Here is a 19,577-nt window from a genome sequence, read left to right as displayed (position 1 = left end):
TACGCGTAAAACTCTAAAGTAAAACACAACAAAACTAACTCCTCCTTCAGATAATCATAGACAAGTTCCCTTCCCAGTTTATGTCAAACAGCCGCACAACACACACACACACACACACACCATATTTCCTAATAATTTATTTGTTTCTTATAACATTTTTATCAGTGCTATCATAAGCAAAAATAATGTGTATTGTTTAGTTGATAGATACACGTATTTACATTGATTAGTTTAAATTAATTTGTGAAAGCACAAACATTTGCTAAAAATGTCACTGAAATAGACACACAACAATTTTGTGACGCATTTTATAATCGACTCGAGTTGAAACCCATTGCAGCACAAAATTGTGAGAAGGGCATAAAGTGACCGAACAAGCAAAAAAGGAAAAAATGTAAAAAGCTTTCTAAAAAAGAGACAATCTTTACATTGAACTTACAGAAAATACGCAGTTTTAGACATATGTGTGTGTAAGCTCATGTGAGATAAAAAGAAGTGACTTTGTATATCAAATAAATATATTGATGTTTAGTTTATAAATTAATACATATGTTATAATATATTTTATACATAAAGACTGAGTGAAAATTAAATATTATCCCAGGCCTAATACTCTAATTTAGGCCCAATAAAAAGCTGTCTAATACATATGTTTTTATATGAGATAAATACAAAATTTTACTTCACTCAGATATTTATACTTTACAGTGAATTGTAAATTTAAGCAGGTAAAGGTTCTTAGAGAATTGATTTTAACTATGTACAACAAGAGCGAGACAAATTTAGAGAAAATTTTCAAATAATTTTTAATAATTAAAACAGGCTTTTTATTTTTGTTAATAAAAATCTGAAAAATTCCAGATATTATAAAAATATTTTCTCTTGCTTTTGATAATAATAGATTTAAAGGAGAAAGATTTTAGTACCTATCAATTATTTTTATTATTTTAGGGTTTTTACTTCAAATACTAGCATCATCGCCTTCCTATCTAAATAAATAAATTAAGGACATTTTCAATAATTTGTATTAGTCGTTAGGTCCTTTTTAATAAAGTTTTAATTTATGAGGCTGGCCTTTGTAGATTTTTTCATTCTTGTTACAGCTTTAAAATTGTCAATAAATAGTTGAATATTGCGTCCTAATTTCAAAGCAGACACTAATATTTATCATAAAAATTAAAAATGAATATCGAAAAAAGAAGTATTCTGAAAAAAAAACATATGTTAGATTGATTTAGGACAAAATGAATGCTAATTTGTTGAGATTTATTTAAAGAGGCTAGGGACGTTATTTATTAAAACTATCTTTAATTTTTTTTTCTTAGAAACTATGGAAAGTGTTGAGTTAACCTTTCCCATGGATTCTCCTGACAAGGAAGACAACTCTCCAAAAGAGGACACCAACCAATACATTCCCTGGCAGCCGCCAACACACAGAAAAAAATCTGACCCCTCAAAGAGACAAACGACCGATAATAATCTAAAGTGTAAAGAAGATCACAGGCTGAATAATAATGTTTCTCAGGCTGAGTCTGAATATTGTCTCTGGGAGCCGGACACTGATTCAGCTTCTCGTCGCAGGAGAGGCAGGAAGGAATCCTCTAAAACACCGTCTGATACGGATTTAAGATGGTCGGCCAACAGCAGCATCAGGTCGGTTATTTTTCAAATAAATCATTTTTTGAACTATTAGACGTTAACATACTTTTTTCAAACATACATAGCAAGACCAGATAAAAAAAAATACATTATTTTAATTTTTTTCTAATAACACTCATGCTAACATTATTATGTTCATGCACATCTGTTTTATTTAATGTTTGTTAGAGACAATTACCACTTTAAGATTAAAAATATTAAAATTAATGACTTTTGTATAGTTTCCTTGACAAGATTAGAGGATAAGAATCAAAGCTTAACTAGAATTTTATTTTTTTTTTCTGCAAGAATAAATCATTTTAACAACAACAGATTTACACTCTTCGTTCTATTAATTGTATTACCAATTAAACTTAGTATTAAGATTACAAAATAAATGCGTGTATTTTTATTTACATTCAATAATTAATGCGCTGAGGTCATTAATACAATTTTTTTAGTGAGGAAGATTCAAAATTAAAACCCGGTTGTGTCAAAACCTCACCAGAATCCTCTTTCCGACTGTGGCCAGACACAAGATTTAGTTTTCGCCGCCGCGCTACAACAATTTCTGCCGCAGAGTCATACACCCGGCGCCGCCGCGAGAAAGTTTCGCCTGTTGGAGATCGGGTTCGAACAACAGCGGTGAGCAAGTCAATTGGCGATGGCGGGGAGTATTTGTCACCTGGCGGTATTAGTTGTAAAAGGTAAGACAGCTCTTTCTATTCTTCTTCTTTTGCTCTAATTACCTCCCTCCTTTTCTACTCTGTCTTTCTGTCTCATATTATGAAACGTTTTAAACATTCTTTTTGAAATTTTAGAATTAACGTAGTAAGTCTATTGTTCAATATTATAAAATCATACTTCTCAATAATTTATTTTACACGTACAATACTTTTGTTTCTTTTACAGTTGGTCATAATTTTACTTATTTAGCTTTAATATCTTAATTTCATCAACATTATGTATTTTAATAAAATCCCAAAAAAATTGGAATAAATGTAGTGAAATTACAGGAGATTATTTCAAGTGAGATTTAAGGAGATTTTATTGTTGTAGCTGGCTTTGTTTTGCTTGGAATATAGATCATAATCCTCTCTAAATATTGATACATAAACTGTGCACAAAAAAATTCACGTGCCTGATATAAAATCTATTAATAAATCTAAGAACACGTATTAAAGTTATGACTTTTCACTCTTTTTAGTTCAGTTGTGTTCTAAATTCAAAATTTAGGTAAAAAAATAGTTTTGAAATATTTTTGTGCAAAATTATTTCAATAATATAAGCTGATTGCAATTATTATAAGTATTCCACAGTGGGATCTTTTGCCAAAAAACGGGACATTAAGGGTAGACAAAAGTAAACATCAATAAAAAAGCTTGTATTTGACGAAATGATGTAATTTCTTTTGCTTTAACTCAAAAATAACATAAATTTTGCTCCTGTTAACTTCTAATGTGCATTTGGTAAGTACGTCTGGCGGTTTTGGAGGAGCGAAGCTACCATATTTTTAAAAAAATCTATAAACCTTCATAACTTTAGTTAGGATAGGAATATTTTAACAAAATAAACGTCTATGTAAATATTTCTTCAATGCAAACAATGTTTGTAAACATGAATATAGCGTCAGGTGCACCCAGTTCGAGTCCCGGCATTTTTAGGTAGGTCCAGTATAAGTAAAATAGGACACTAATAAGGCATGTTTTCTAATGTTTTTTTTTTACAGATATAAACAACAATAACATAATTTTAAAAACACTTTTGATTTTGTGTTAATACCTTTATTCTAAGTCTAGCTATCTTTATTTAAAGTTTGTATAAGAATATAAACATAATTGCTTATATTATATTCTCTCTCGAACGTATATTTCTCTCTCTCTCTCAGATGCATATATAATGTTTTTGCAATATTATAATTAATCCCCGAATTTGAATTTCTGCTGAACCAAAACCAGTTAAAAATACAATTTTTTTTCAGAACACATGAAATTTAGCAAATTTAATTGCTAAAATAAAAGTATTTATAAGTCATGTTTTTTTTTAAGGACTCCTTGTTCCCTTAAATGTCCATTAAAACCGCGAGAACGGCAAAAATCGTTAAAAATCACACCTACGGCGGCAAATAACGGCGAAACGGTTGGCCGGAGGCAAATAATGCATAAGTAAAGAAAGTTCCGCCTCAAAAAGTTAGAAAACATTGCTCTAAAATGACTCCTTCCCCCTCTAACGAGGGAAAATTTCAAATTAACAAGAACGAAATTGTTCAAACCATGCAATGTAAAATGCTCAATTACTCAAAAACGGCCGGGAGGCCCCAGGTTATGAAAACTGTTTTAAACACAATACATGTTGCATATTAATATTATTATTGCAAAACCCGGGGCATCCTGGCCGTTTTTGGGTAAAATGGAGAAAACTGATTTTTTGGGGTTAAAAATCTTAATATTTTTGGTGAAATTTTCTCACAAAATGTCAATTTACACCACCAAAAAAATATTTTTTTTAAATTTTTCTTTAATTAGATATTGGTACAGGTCTCTGAAAAGTACCTCAATCAAAAATTATTTTCATAAGATGAACATAAATGTATTTTTTGTTGCTTTGAAAAAATTGTGTAAAAAAATCTGGAAAATTATCAAAACTGAAAAGAAATTTTTCACTACCTTTTTTAAAAATGGCATAAATCCGCCAAAAATGAATATTTTTTAAAAATTTCTTTTCTAGCTGTCTACTTACAGCCATTATTAATTCCTAGGATAGATAAAAGTCAATTTTAAATTTTTTGGATGTCCCACTGGATCCCACTGTGTATTCGAAAACAGAGAATTTTAAAAAGTTTTTTTGCTGGTTTATTTATATGTACTTTTGATTAAAATTTTTGACTTTTCTGCCAATTTTTGGATTTTTTGAAGGTCGCACCAGTTAGTAGAAATTTGAAGAGAACCTAAAATGTTGTATAATTATCGCTCCCTAGGAACATCTTAGTGATCTATTCCAAACTATTTTGAAATAATCCCATGTTTACTATAAAAAAAATTCCTTATTAAAAAATTTAAAAGAAAATTAGTATCAATTCATAATAGTTTTACCACAAGTCAGATAAAGTTTGCAAAAAATTAGCATTCAGATATCAAATTTATCTTTTTCTCTTAACAACAGAACCTTTTTATTATAGATTTATATATTTTTCATAAGTTATGTAGATCATTTATTAATTAATAAAGATTTTAAACATTAAAACAGATATTACCTTTATTAATCAACACTGTCAAATTTAATTAATTTCTGTAGAAAGAATATGTTGATTTAAATTGCAGCCACTTTATATGACCACTAGCGGCTACGCCCCCTAGAAGCCTCTAGGGGCACCTAATGTAGTAGGGGGATAATATTTCAATTTGAGTTTAAAAAAGAAAAGTAAAAAATAATTTTTTGTGTGTGAAGGGTAATTTTTTGGGGGGGAGGGTGGTGATACCCTCCCCAAAAATTGTTAAAAACCTTTCCTGCACCTATAAGAAGCTTCATTGTTAAGGAGAACCTTATCAGTTTAGCGGTAAGCGAGATCCTTCGCTACATACAAAAAAAAGCTTACTACTTTATATAATAGGATTGATTAGTCCCTGTATCCCTGTTTAACTTAAGTACTTTGATGATTAGGAACATGACGACAATTCCCAATTTTCCTTGTTTTGAAACATATCTTTTCTATAAGCTGACCCCACAATAGAAAATGCAACTGTGTACTTTTCTTTTTTAGTAGCGAAGCTACTCTATAATTCACTTTGTCTGTCCGTCAGTCAGTCAGTCAGTAACGCTATGGGGGAAACGTGATTTTCTCGGCTCCTATAAGAGATAGACAGCTGAAATTTTTAGTGAAGATGACTATGACATGTGCGCATCTAATCTATACATTGTTTTGTCCATCTATTCTACATATTTCCATCAAATTTTATTAAAATGCCTTTATTGGTTGGGGTGCTAGATCGATTCCTAGATTTTTAGGTTTTCTTGATTTTTTCGATCCCTATACAAGATAGACAGCTGAAAATTTCAGGGATTGGAAAAGTTCAAACTCTACATATTTCCATCAAGTTTTATTACGGTACCCTTATTATTTGGGGTGCTAGATCGATTTCTAGTTTTTAAAGTTTTTGTGATTTTCTTAACTCCTCTTCAAGATAAACGGGTGGAATTTCAAAAGGTTTCGTGATTTTTATTATTGAAGTTTTTTATAACATACTCTATAGATCATTTTCCCCAGATGTCTATTCATAATTTTTGAGCTTCGCTACTTATGGATGTTGTCATCCTTGTTTACAGCTTATTTAACAGCATATTTTAGTTTTAAATGACAATGATAAGCAATTCATTATCTGTAAAATATAATCGCTTGGAAATGGCATAAAAGTTAAACTTTGAAATGCCAAAAGATCTAAGAAAGAATCAATAGTAATTTTTTTCTTAATAAAAATTTTCTTACTATTTTAAATCATAACATTTACTTAAAAGAAATTTACCAACGATACGTTGTTATAAAATAGAAAACACAAATTAAGGTCTGAATAAGTAAGGGGGGGGGGGAAGTTCTGACACTTTTGCGTAAACAGTGATTATAGGCTTTGTCTTTGGAGATAATGGATAGGTTATTTGGCAAAAAAGTTTCCTTTTGGGATGTAGTTTTCCTATTTTCAAAAAAATTTTGGATTCGGCCTCCAGGTTCCGGTACTCCAGGCCTCCAGGTGGATTCTGGACAGGTAAAAAAAAAAATTCAAGATAGAACAAAACTTATTTAACAAAAGTTTGTACTTTATGGATGGTATGAACTAATTTGAAGAAATTTTTGAAATCGGGCTCCAGGTTCTGGTACTGCAGGCCTCCAGGTGGATCCTGGACAGGTAAAATTGAAAATTTTTAATTTTAAAGTTAGAACAAAACTTATTTAACAAAAGTTGGTACTTTATGGATGGTATGAACTAATTTGAAGAAATTTTTGGATTCGGCCTCCAGGTTCCGGTACTCCAGGCCTCCAGGTGGATTCTGGACAGGTAAAAATTGAAAATTCAAGATAGAACAAAACTTATTTAGCAAAAGTTTGTACTTTATGGATGGTATGAACTAATTTGAAGAAATTTTTGAAATCGGGCTCCAGGTTCAGGTGATGCAGGCCTCCAGGTGGATCCTGGACAGGTAAAAATTGAAAATTTTTACTTTAAAAGTTAGAACAAAACTTATTTAACAAAAGTTGCTACTTTATGGATGGTATGATCTAATTTGAAGAAATTTTGAAATTGGGCTCCAGGTTCTGGTACTGCAGGCCTCCAGGTGGATCCTGGACAGGTAAAAATTGAAAATTTTTAATTTAAAAGTTAGAACAAAACTTATTTAACAAAAGTGGCTTCTTTATAGATGGTTTGAACTAATTTGAAGAAAATTTTGATATCGGGCTCCAGGTTCAGGTACTGCAGGCCTCCAGGTGGATCCTGGACAGGTAAAAACTGAATTTTTTTACTTTAAAAGTTAGAACAAAACTTATTTGACAAAAGTGGCTTCTTTATAGATAGTATTAACTAATTTGAAGAAAAATTTTGAAATCGGGCTCCAGGTTTAGGTACTGCAGGCCTTCAGGTGGATCCTGGACAGGTAAAAACTGAAATTTTTACTTTAAAAGTTAAAACAAAACTTATTTAACAAAAGTGGCTTCTTTATAGATGGTATTAACTAATCTGAAAAAAAAATTAAAATCAGGCTCCAGGTTCAGGTAAAAATTTCAATTTTTACTTTAAAAGTTAGAACAAAACTTATTTAACAAAATTGGCTTCTTTATAGATGGTAGGAAGTAATTTGAAGAAAATTTTGAAATCGGGCGCCAGGTTCAGGTACTGCAGGCCTCCAGGTGGATCCTGGACAGGTAAAAATTAAAAATTTTTACTTTAAAAGTTAAAACAAAACTTATTTGACAAAAGTGGCTTCTTTAAAGATGGTAGGAAGTAATTTGAAGTAAATTTTGAAATTTCAAAATTTTCTTCAAATTAGTTTATACCATCCATAAATTATCAACTTTTGTAAAATAAGTTTTGATCTAACTTTTAAAGTGAAAAAATTCAATTTTTACATGTCCAGGATCTACCTGGAGGCCTGCAGTACCTGAAACTGGAGCCCAATTTCAAATTTTTCTTTAAAGTATTTAATATCATCCATAAAGTATCAACTTTTGTTCAATAAGTTTTGTTCCAACTTTAATAGAAAAAAATTTTAGTTTTTACCTGTCCAGGATCCACCTGGAGGCCTGCAGTACCTGAACCTGGAGCCAGATTTCAAAATTTTCTTCAAATAACTTCCTACCATCCATAAAGAAGCCACTTTTGTTAAATAAGTTTTGTTCTAACTTTTAAAGTATAGAATTTCAATTTTTACCTGTCCAGGATCTACCAGGAGGCCTGCAGTACCTGAACCTGAAGCCCGATTTCAAAATTTTCTTCAAAATAGTTCATACCATCTTTAAAGAAGCCACTTTTTTTAAATAAGTTTTTTTCAAACACTTAAAGTAAAAAATTACTGTTTATCTGTCCAGGATCCACCTGGAGGCCTGCAGTACCTGAACCTGGAGCTCAATTTCAAAATTTTCTTCAGATTAGTTAAAACCATCTATAAAGAAGCCACTTTTGTAAAAATAAGTTTTGTTTTAATTTTTAAAGTAAAATTTTTTTACTTTTACCTGTCTAGGATCCACCTGGAGGCCTGCAGCACCTGAACCTGGAGCCCGATATCAAAATTTTCTTCAGATTAGTTAATACCATCTATAAAGAAGCCACTTTTGTAAAAATAAGTTTTGTTCTAACTTTTAAAGTAAAAATTATCAATTTTTACCCGTCCAGGATCCACCTGGAGACCTGCAGTACCTGAACCTGGAGCCTGATTTCAAAATTTTCTTCAAATTAGTTCATACCATCCATAAAGAAGCCACTTTTGTTAAAAAAGTTTTGTTCTAACTTTTAAATTAAAAATTTTCAATTTTTACCTGTCCAGGATCCACTTGGAGGCCTGCAGCACCTGAACCAGGAGCCCGATTTCAAAATTTTCTTCAAATTAGTTCATACCATCCATAAAGAAGCCACTTTTGTTAAATAAGTTTTGTTCTAACTTTTAAAGTAAAAATTTTCAATTTTTACATGTCCAGGATCCACCTGGAGGCCTGCAGCATCTGAACCTGGAGCCCGATTTCAAAATTTTCTACAGATTAGTTAATACCATCTATAAAGAAGCCACTTTTGTTAAATAAGTTTTGTTCTAACTTTAAAATTAAAAATTTTCAATTTTTACCTGTCCAGGATCCACCTGGAGGCCTGCAGTACCAGAACCTGGAGCCCGATTTCAAAAATTTCTTCAAATTAGTTCATACCATCCATAAAGTACAAACTTTTGTTAAATAAGTTTTGTTCTATCTTGAATTTTCAATTTTTACCTGTCCAGAATCCACCTGGAGGCCTGGAGTACCGGAACCTGGAGGCCGAATCCAAAATTTGTTTAAAAATAGGAAAACTACATCCCAAAAGGAAACTTTTTTGCCAAATAACCTAACCATTATCTCCAAAGACAAAGCCTATAATCACTGTTTACGCAAAAGTGTCAGAACTTCCCCCCCCCCCCCCCTTGTTTAAATTTATTATAAAACAAGGAAAAGTTCTGAACGTTTATATTAAAAGTAATTTATCTATTGCTTTGTTAGATTTTTAAATTGAAATATTTTTTTTTATAAACAAGACCATTGTTTCTCTATTATAAAATTGTTGAATTGCCTAATACATACATACAGACAGAAAGAGGAAAGATAGTATAGTTTTGCAGGCTATAACTTCCTTGTGTTCATGTCAATTCCATGAAAATATTTCAGATTTGACTCAATCAAATATTCTAACTATTAATATGGTTACAATAAGTGGCTTGCACAGTGTTTTGTTCTCTTCAGCACTAGCCACTAGTTACAATTAAGAAAAGCTCAACAAATCATACAGCCATTAATAATCATAGAGTGTCTGTGCTTTAATATTTTTAAAAATGTGTAGTTTTATCTAGAAGCCTGCATAATGAATCCATGTTCATCTGGTTGATTTAACTATAAGGGTGCTTCACCTTATTATTAATATACTCGTCCTAAATCTCTATTTGAAAAGTCAACCTCTAGGTGAAATTTGTAATCTTATTACCCCCCCCCCCCCCCACCTTCTCCCACTTAATAGTTTTTTTTGTCTATTTTGATACATTAAAAAAGCTAGATTTTTATCAGGGAACTAATAATAGGTGCAAAATATTATAAACAGAATTATATAATAATAAGACACGTCAATTTTCAGATATTAAATAAACTTTGGTTACGAGGAATAAATCAGTCAATCAATGGGAAGAAATCAAGGATGACAACATCCATACGTAGCTAAGCTCAAAAATTATGAATAGATATCGGGAAAAAAATTAAAATCTAGGAATCGATCTAGTACTGCAATTAATAGACAAATCTTAATGAAACTTTATGGAAATATGTAGATTATGAACATATTCAATCCCTGATGATTTCAGTCGTCAATCATGAATAGAAATAGAGAAAACCACGAATTCTAAAAATCTAGGAATCGATCTAGCACCCTCTTTAATAGACAAATCTTAATGAAACTTAATAAAAATATGTAGAATATAAAATTTCAGCCCTCTATCTTAAATAGGAGTTAAAAAATCACAAAAACTTGAAAAACAGAAAGATGGACAGAACAATGTATAGATTAGTTGGGCATATGTCATAGGAATCTTCACTCAAAATTTCAGCTATCTATATTGAATAGGAGCCGAGAAAATCACGTTTTTCCAAAACGTTTCTTCCGTACATTTCAAATTATAGAGTAGCTTCGCTAATAAAAATTGATAAAGGCTAAAGATACAATTTGTATGTTTCTACTTTTTAGCAGAAAAAATAACATAAAAACTAAAAATTCGATACTACTAGCATTAGATGAGTTATTAAAACCAGTTGGAAGTTCAATGATAAAACAAAAAATAGATTGCTTAGATATAAAAATAAGTTATCTATTTTATATTTTGGTCTGGCTTTTTTGTTTGAAGATTTGAATAATGATAAAGTCATGATGAGACTCGACACGTGGACAAACTGAAACATTTGTATTTATGCAAATATTTCCCTGTCATACTTCATTGTTGTTATTATATCAACATAACACTATAACAAAGTTAAGATGTTTTTAAAATTAAAAATTAATGTTGAAGCCATGTAGTCAGTCAACTTAATTTAACCATTTTTAAATCAACACAATGCCTCTAGATTCGACAGTATTAGATTTAGTGACGTGCACAGGGTTTTGCCAGGGTACTGCCCGAAAAATTTTGACACCAGAGGAGTGAGTTTATTGCAGGAGGTGGATACGCCTCCCTGGGTGTTTAACGCCAAAAATGATCAACATAAATAAGAGTGAGACAAACGTCTTTTTATTAGTAAATTATTGTATCATGGTGGTTGGACTCTTGTGAAGTTGGGTATAGAATGATGAAGGTGGGTGGACATTGGGGGGGGGGTGTTAACCCTCCTTATTTTTCTTTGTGGATACATCCCCTTTCTGCACGTTCCTGGTTAGATTAGTACAAAAAAATAATGAGAATTTTTGTTCGAGGTCATTCTAATTTTTATTATAAATAATTTTTGCATAAAAAGTTTCAGTTTTTGCACTATACTCATATCAAAAGGTTCTTAGATACATATAAAATTATTAATTTAAAAATGCAATATCCTTATAAAAATAAATAGTTTTTTATTGAATTTAAATTTACAATTTGTTTTAAAAACCTTTAAATCTTTTGTATTAAGACAAATAACTGAATAACTTTTGTTTACCAAATAAAAAAGTAAATTATTTTCTAGTACCTCGTAAATGAAACCTTTTAACGATAACAATAAATTTAATTACATAATATAAATGATGAACCAAGGACGACTAAGCTTTGTTAGAGGGGATAAAATGAAGAGTTTCAAAGGTTTAAGGGGGTGATGATCTAGTGTAATTTCTAAAATTTCGGGGGGGGGGGGGGGGGTAAATGAGCGGTTCTAAATTATAGAGGGGGTTAACACCCCCTTAGACGTCTATTGAAAATGAATATAGTTTAAATGCCATAATAAAGTTTTACTAACTTTTAAAAACAAAGATGCCTGCTTTTTGATATGTTTAGTTCTATTATTATTATTTTGAAATAAATGATAAACAATGGTATAATAAGTGATCCTTTAAGGTAAATGATATCATAACATAAAAGATAACATAAAAGTCATGAATTAATACTGTATAAAAAAACTACATTCATGATTACTAATATTTTAAATTTTTGTAACAATTAGTCTTAGAGGAAACAATAGGTAATTAAATCAACTATTTTTTTATTTCATACCCTAAAACAAAATTGAATAACGAAAAAAATATTAAAGCACCTTATGTCAACCATTTGGTAATAAAAAATATAAGTAAATATGACGACATATTATTGAAATGTCGTCAAATTAATGATATTCTTGCTGTCTATAGTATACGTCATTAAAAAAAACGCCAAATTCTGACCTATTTATTACATCGACATTAAAACCAAGATCTTTAATAATAACTCTAAAATATCTCAATTATGCACCTAACTACCTGTTAATATATATTTTGTATGTGTATCAATATTGTATCATTGTTGTTTCAACAAATTTATTCCTCATTCATAGAGTAGTTCAGTTACACACACAATTTAGCATTGTCAGGTTAATAACAGTTTATTTAATATTAGTTAAAAATAGGTGTACCTACCTAATATAATGAATAGTTATTACTATGTGGTAGATAGCATGTTGTTTTATATATTTTGTGTCATATTTTCATGTGATGGGGGTAAAAAGATGCAAACTAAAGAGATATCTAATTTTTGTAATAAGTTGCTTTATGTATGAAATATTATTGACAATGAATTAATTATAGACAAAAATATATATTAAAATGTTAACCTTTAATCTATTTGTGATATAGGTTAATTGTTGTAAACTAAAGCGATTTTTCTACTCTTCTTTTAAATGCTAAGCTTTTCTTTAATTTGGGTCGATCATTAAGTCCTTAACCGATAGATTAAGAGTTTTGTGTGATATTATTATCCTATTTTCTAATTTTTTTAAATACTGATTTCTAGGACAACATAGTTGAAAATTATAAGCGAAGCATCTCTCTAATCAATTACTAAATATGCAAAATGTCCTTAAACGCTATCCTGTATTTAAGCAGTTTTCGACAAATTCACTTACAACATTTTTTTTATATTTTGCTAATTCAGTTCTGACACTCTACAAAAGTTGTCATCCTTGTTTTCATAAATCTGTAGTGATTCATATTTTTATGAAAACGAAACCTATGAAGATTATACGGTTAAGTAAAACCAAAATAGGAATAACATAAAATTGTATTTCCCAAATAATTTATGCTTTGCTTATATTTTTAGCTTGTCTGTCCAGAAAGGGAAGGGACAGTGGAAGATAAATTATACTCTTCCTAAATAATCTAAAGCAGGCTATCATATGATAAGAAAACATTCTCCTAATACAAAAATTCTTGATATATTAATTATATTTTGATATTTTTTGTTCTGTCTTTACAAAAGTAACAATTTTTTTATCTGTCTTTATTTATTAGATTAAAATATGTGATCTTCTGTAATCTCTCTCTCTAATATCATTTTTCTTAAATTTATGTATCTGTGTATCTAGGTTTAGCCCCGATTATTGTTCATATGACCTGTCTAGTAGCGCGCCGAGTGCCCCTGGCTCAATTATTGCGCGCAGCTCCTCCCACTTTCATAATAACCCACCAACCAACTTAAGGCAAGTAATTAAACTTTTTACATTTATCACCATTTCTCTGCACATAATAATTATCTAAAATATTGATACATAAATAAGTAGTTAATATTTTAAAGATAGAATCATAGAACACTACATGAAACATACTATACACTGTAGACCAAAAAAAGCAACCTGTTAAGTATTATTTGAAATATAGTCGATTTAAACAAACATTTCGCACTACTAAAAATAACTCGAATAAATTTTTTTTGTCAATAAAGTGTCAAATATATTTTCATTTGAAATAATTCTTTAATTTCTTGTTAATTGAAATTTGATAAAAACAATAATAATTGATGATATCATTTCTATTCTATAAAATATAAATTTAAAGTGATAAATGATGAATGGAAAAGTTTTTTCTCAAAAAAACAAGAATAGCGTAATCAATAAAATGAATGCATTGTGTCTTTTTGCTAATTTATTTTATGCAAAGTTAAAAATTTTATGATGTAAACTTTTAAAAACATTTGACATACTGTATACATTTAAAATGTGGTTTTTGTCTACATGAAACTTTAAATTTAAATGTCCGAAAGGAAAACTTGTATAATTGAACATATACTATTAATACATAGAGTATCTTTACTTTCAATAAAAATTTTCTTTGCCATAGTCTTTCCCTTTATTTCTAACATTGATATAAGGAAGACTGAGCCACAGCCATACTGGGCCATCTTAAGCTTAAACTAGTTTGAGCCGCAAAATTTTAATACAGTGACCCTCGGTAACAGCCAAAGATAGAAGCGCTGAAAAGTGTCATGTGTGACTTCATAAATATACGTAGTTATCCATCTCTTTTTTATGGGTTTCCTTTCCCACTTCTCCTCTCATCCCTCCTTTTTAGACGTATTTTTATGATATCACACATGACACTTTCCAGCGCTTCCTAAAGCTACACATTATTCAGATGCTTTTACCTTTTTTCATCAAAATTATTACTATTCCGCTAACCCCTTATATCTATTTTTAGTGAATAGATTTAATATTGTTTTTTTTTGGTGTAAGAGAGTATATGTTATGTACTAAAATATGGAAGGATTTATTTTTCAATCTGAGAGTAAATATTTTGCTTCGTGTAAACAATAAACACATATGTACCATAATACTAAATACCTCTCAAAAATAATGTGTTGTGAAATATGTACATACATAATAATTTTTTTTTATACAAAATAAAAACATCAATATTTTTTTAAAATTATTAAAATTACAGTCCTTAAACTTCTAATGCAGTGTAAGAAATTTTAGTCCTTAAACTTCTAATGCAGTGAAAGAAATTAATTAAAACGTCATTTCTCATCAGGAAAAAAATCCTCCACCCCCTAAATTTAGAGTTATTTTGCAAATTTTTAAAAAATCAAGGAGTTTCCATAATTTAAAATTTCTTGTTTTACTTCTTAAACCGACCCTATTTACCACACCTATCGAATCCCTTACCCTGACCCAATTAATAAGAACCTGATTTTCTCATTTCATTTATTTAATCCTGAAACTTACATAAACTATGTTAGATAGTTCAGCTCCGATTGTCTCTAAAACTCAGGAGAAAAGGGAAGTTTATAAAAAATACGTAGTTTAAAAAGCCAATTTAAGCAAACATATTTGTCAATAATACTTTTAGTCAAGAAGTCATTTTTCTTTAAAATAACTTTTTATTGATTTGTAATTAATTTGTGAATATTATTTTCTATTTTTTAGAGCTGAAATTATTACAGATTAAAATGTATTAAAAACAAATAATTTTACTTATCTCCTATTTGTGCTAAATAACAACACACTTTATTGTCTCAAATTTGATCAAAGTCCACTCGATATTATCTAAAATATACGAGCTATTCATTTAAATTCAGGTGAAATTTATATATTATTTGACAGTTATGGACATTAATTTTTGTTATAAAATATTATTTAGCACCTTAGACCTTAGCAAAGCAAATTCCTAGGCTTAAAGCTAAGTATTTAGCTATGTTTATTGTTCCTTTTCATTAACAGATATTTCAAACAACAAAGACACATTCACAAGTTAAATTAACGAGCACACACTAATGTTGGTTTATCTAAAAGAAACTAATTAATTTTAGAGGATATTGTCTATAAATCATTGGACGCAACTTTTTTGCTTAATAAATTTAGCATTTTTTTTGATAAAATTGGAAATTTTTTCAATAAACAAAGCAGTGTAGTATTTTATTTTTAGTAGAAGACAGTCGAAAAAATGTATAAACAGCTACTAAAGACTTATTAAGCGTATTTAAAATAAAATATTCGTATACTAACTAAAATTCTATTTTTAAGTACAGATTCATTTTTTCTGTCAATTTCTATTGAAAATTGTGCATCGTCTTGCAGACATCTCAAGAGCGAGAAAGCATATTTTTTTAGGAGCGGAGCTTTCAGTAATTTGATTTTACTTTAATCCATTGAATTATATGTAGAATAAATAAGAAATAGTTTAACGCAAAGATTTTGTAATTTTAAGTCTGGTATGAAAAAGTCCTATTATATTTGTCTGTGTAAATGTCTCGTTAGAAAAACATAAATACACACATGAAAATTGTCAAATTATTATTAAAAAACATTTATGAAATGATTTAATGGAAAATTTCATAATTAAATCTGGAAGAGCTAAAACTTATAAAAGTATTATCAAACAAAGATTTAGGTTCATTGAAAATTGGGATAAAAGGCAATTTAAAGTTTATGATAATAAACAATTTATGTAGCTAAATTACTCTACAGCTCCTTTGTCCTCGTGTCTTTACGTATACCCGCACGTGATTTGTCATTTGCTTTTTATTGTGAATATTTCCAGTCTATTAAAGGAATTTGTTTTAAATTCCTCAGATGATAACTTTCTTTGATCGTTTGTCTATCGGTAATACTATGGGAAAGGGAAAATAATGTTATTAGAGATAGATGGCTCAATTTTAATTGAAGATTCTTTGCTGTGCGTCAGACCGTATGATTTATTTTTGTACTTGATGTTGTCATCTTTGTCTGTTCTTATTTTTATTTTAAGCATTTTTTCTTTAAGTTATTCAAACTTTTAAAATATATCTGATATTGATGTTTTTATTTTTTATGGAAATAAATAATTGTCCTACTATTTAAATAATTTTAAGCCTCAAGGTTTATCTATTTGGAACAAACAATATAGATATAAATAATTATTATTCAAAGCATTGCTTTTATATAATTCTAGAGGTGGCGTTCTAAAATTATAACGCTATTGGCTAGATTGAATATTAATATTTTTCTTCCATCGGCCTATCCCTGAATTTAATCTTTTTCTTCCATTGTCCTATCCCTGAATATTAATATTTTTCTCCCATTGTTCAATCCCTGAATATCAACCCAACTACAAAAAAGTTACCACACATAAAGATTACAACGACTTTAGTTTCGTTTTTTCATCATTTTTTAAAGATTAAATGTCCCTCTCTCTCACTTCCCTATCCTTCCATCTTTTGGAAATTTCATTATTTTTATTTAAAACCGTACTTATAATTTTGTCTCTCTATCTTTAAAATATTTTAGAATCTTAGTATTTTTTTTCAAATTATCGTCCTGAAAGGGTGTGTGTGTGTGTGTAGCCATAGTTTCTTAGTGTTTGGACCTAAGTAGTCATGGAGAAGGACGAGACACTTTTTGAAAGGGTTAAAATGTTTAGTTAACTGGTAAATTTTAGTTCAATATCTGAACACATTATGGATGCGTCGTTAGTATCAAATTAATTATTCTAAAACTAAGTTTTCTTTAATTTACTATTTTATAAGTTTAAATTTTCTATTTTATGAATAGAAATTTAATACTTTAATATAATTCAAATAGCAACATGAAATAAAAAAATGAATTTATTGTGCATAGAGAAAATAATGGGTCTTATCGTTCTGGTCAATGAGATTTTATCATGGATTATTGGAGCATTATGAGTAGTAAACAATCTACTATTGGAAGACTCGAACTCATTTTTAGACGTTTATTCCTTATATAGATCTGTCATGGATCTTGATGCAATAAAGCAAGCCGTTTTATAAAAAATCTGTCGAAAATAATTCATAAGGTAAGAAACAGATAAAGTAGTCGCTCATATAGGTATAGAATGGGTCGGTTAATTTTTATTTGAATTATTGTATGTATGATTCTTAAATTTATTTTCTTTAGTAATTTATTTCCCAGAAAAAAGTGACATCTTTTAATAATTAATAAAACAATTAATGTTCAAAAGAAAAGATAACAATAGGTTTAACTTTTTAATCTATTCAATAATTCGTTATTTACTTTTTTTAAAAGTTAAGGATAACTGTCCTCATAACAAAGAATCAATAAGTTTTTTTTTCAGAATGCCAGCTTTAGTTTTTTCAATATTTATAGCCTGAGGGGAAAAGCGAGAATATTAAATTACTTTTTTACATGAATATACAAATGGATCAGGGATAATTATGGAATATCTTTGCTGTTGTAACTGCAGTTGTTGCTAAAATGTATACAAAGGGTCTAATTTGTACATTCTAAACAATTTAATAACATTGATGCATTTTATCAACAGATGCGTTTTTAGATAGCTCCTATACAACCCATTTTATATTAATACTAGCGGCTACGCCCCTAGAAGCCTCTAGTGGCACTGGTAGGAGGGGGAGAAGTCGACCTCAGCCCATTTTAAATTTGAGTGAGGACACCCTCTTCAAAAATAGTTTAAAACCTTCCCAGGCCCCATAAGAAGCTTTACTTTAATGGAGAACAATATCGGTTCAGCGGTTAGCGAGATCCTTAGGGACATACAAAAAACGCTTACTACTTTATATATTAGGATTACAATTGACCACAGTCTCCTTTTTCTGTACATCTCATCGCTGGGGTAGCAAAGCCGTCCTAAGATCATGCCTTCTGTTTCTTTTAAACTTACATCTTAGTTAATCCTGTGTTTCAAAAATGTTGGATTGTATATAAAAGACTAAGTTTAATCCTAATGTAATTTTGAAATAATATTTTTGCTGTAACTAATGTAATGTTTCTTTAGGAGATACACAGTTTCAAAAACCTACTTTCCATCCAGAAGTTCTTCTTCATTTTCATTCAGGTAATATTAAACGTCCATCAGACTGATTCTTATGCATGTTAGGTAGCTTTACTACTATATGTAAACAGTAATATTATTTTTGTAAAAAATATATTTCTACGCATTAAATGAAATACAAAAATATTGACCGTAGCAAAATATTTGTTAACAAATATTTTTTTGTTATAAATTTGTTATTTTTACCTGACTTTTATTCTTTTGGTTAAAATTGTATACACTACATTTTTTATGTTATTTCCATGTAAAGAACGCAATAAATTCCGTTGTTTTATGCAAAATTTTTGTCAACATATAATATTTTTGTGTTTTATTTAAGTTTACTATGCGACGAGTGTATAAAGGATAAAATATTAAGTAAATAGTAAAACAAACATTATAGGATACCCATAGAAGATTTACTTTAGTAAATATACCAAATGCTTTGGTAAAGTCAAGCTGGCCTTTTTCTATTTATGCTTTTCTAATGAAAAATATTTACTTTCAATGAATTTTAACTGCGGTATATTTATAAATATTTATTATGATATTAGGAATAATAATGTATTTTCCTTAAATAGTTACCCTATTTACACTTCATGGGTTAAATCAAGACTTTTCTAAATTTTGTATTTTTGCAAGTTCGTCATATTTAGTTCTGTTGACGGACCGACCCTTAATATTGTAGAAAAGCTTCTCTTTAAAAAACAATGAGAAGAACTACAAAGTAAAAGATTTTTTAGGGAATGATATTTTATTGAATTGCCATTCATTTGACTTTTCTTTTAACTGAATTTTTATTTTTCCCATATAAATAACTCATTCGACTTGCTTTAATTTTTATTTATTAGAATAGTTGTCCCAGTCTCAAAAATCTATCAAAAATTACAAAATATATTTTTTTAAATTATGAACAATATTTGATTATAGTGTACAAAAATTATAAAAAAAACT

The 19,577-nt window shown here is 29.2% G+C and overlaps 1 protein-coding gene across 2 annotated transcripts in view; it reads left to right on the top strand.

Moving 5' to 3' along the window:
• LOC145313639 (uncharacterized) overlaps positions 1 to 19,577 on the top strand; it is a 39,037-nt gene continuing 19,460 nt past the window's right edge. The window contains exons 1-5 of one of the 2 annotated variants that reach the window (XM_080153137.1): positions 1 to 728; positions 1,326 to 1,653; positions 2,100 to 2,345; positions 13,427 to 13,540; positions 18,588 to 18,647. In XM_080153137.1, coding sequence (XP_080009263.1) covers positions 1,331 to 1,653; positions 2,100 to 2,345; positions 13,427 to 13,540; positions 18,588 to 18,647 — 743 coding nt within the window. In that variant the 5' untranslated portion in view covers positions 1 to 728; positions 1,326 to 1,330. The remainder of the gene's footprint in view (positions 729 to 1,325; positions 1,654 to 2,099; positions 2,346 to 13,426; positions 13,541 to 18,587; positions 18,648 to 19,577) is intronic. The other variant, XM_080153139.1, reaches the window with a different exon arrangement.

The sequence above is a fragment of the Acartia tonsa genome, chromosome 3 (assembly GCF_053477335.1).
Source record: "Acartia tonsa isolate MP-2025a chromosome 3, ASM5347733v1, whole genome shotgun sequence".
In the NCBI taxonomy this organism is placed as follows: domain Eukaryota; kingdom Metazoa; phylum Arthropoda; class Copepoda; order Calanoida; family Acartiidae; genus Acartia; species Acartia tonsa.
The sequence above is the reverse complement of the archived record's forward strand: the minus strand, read 5'-3'. Positions and strand labels throughout refer to the sequence as shown.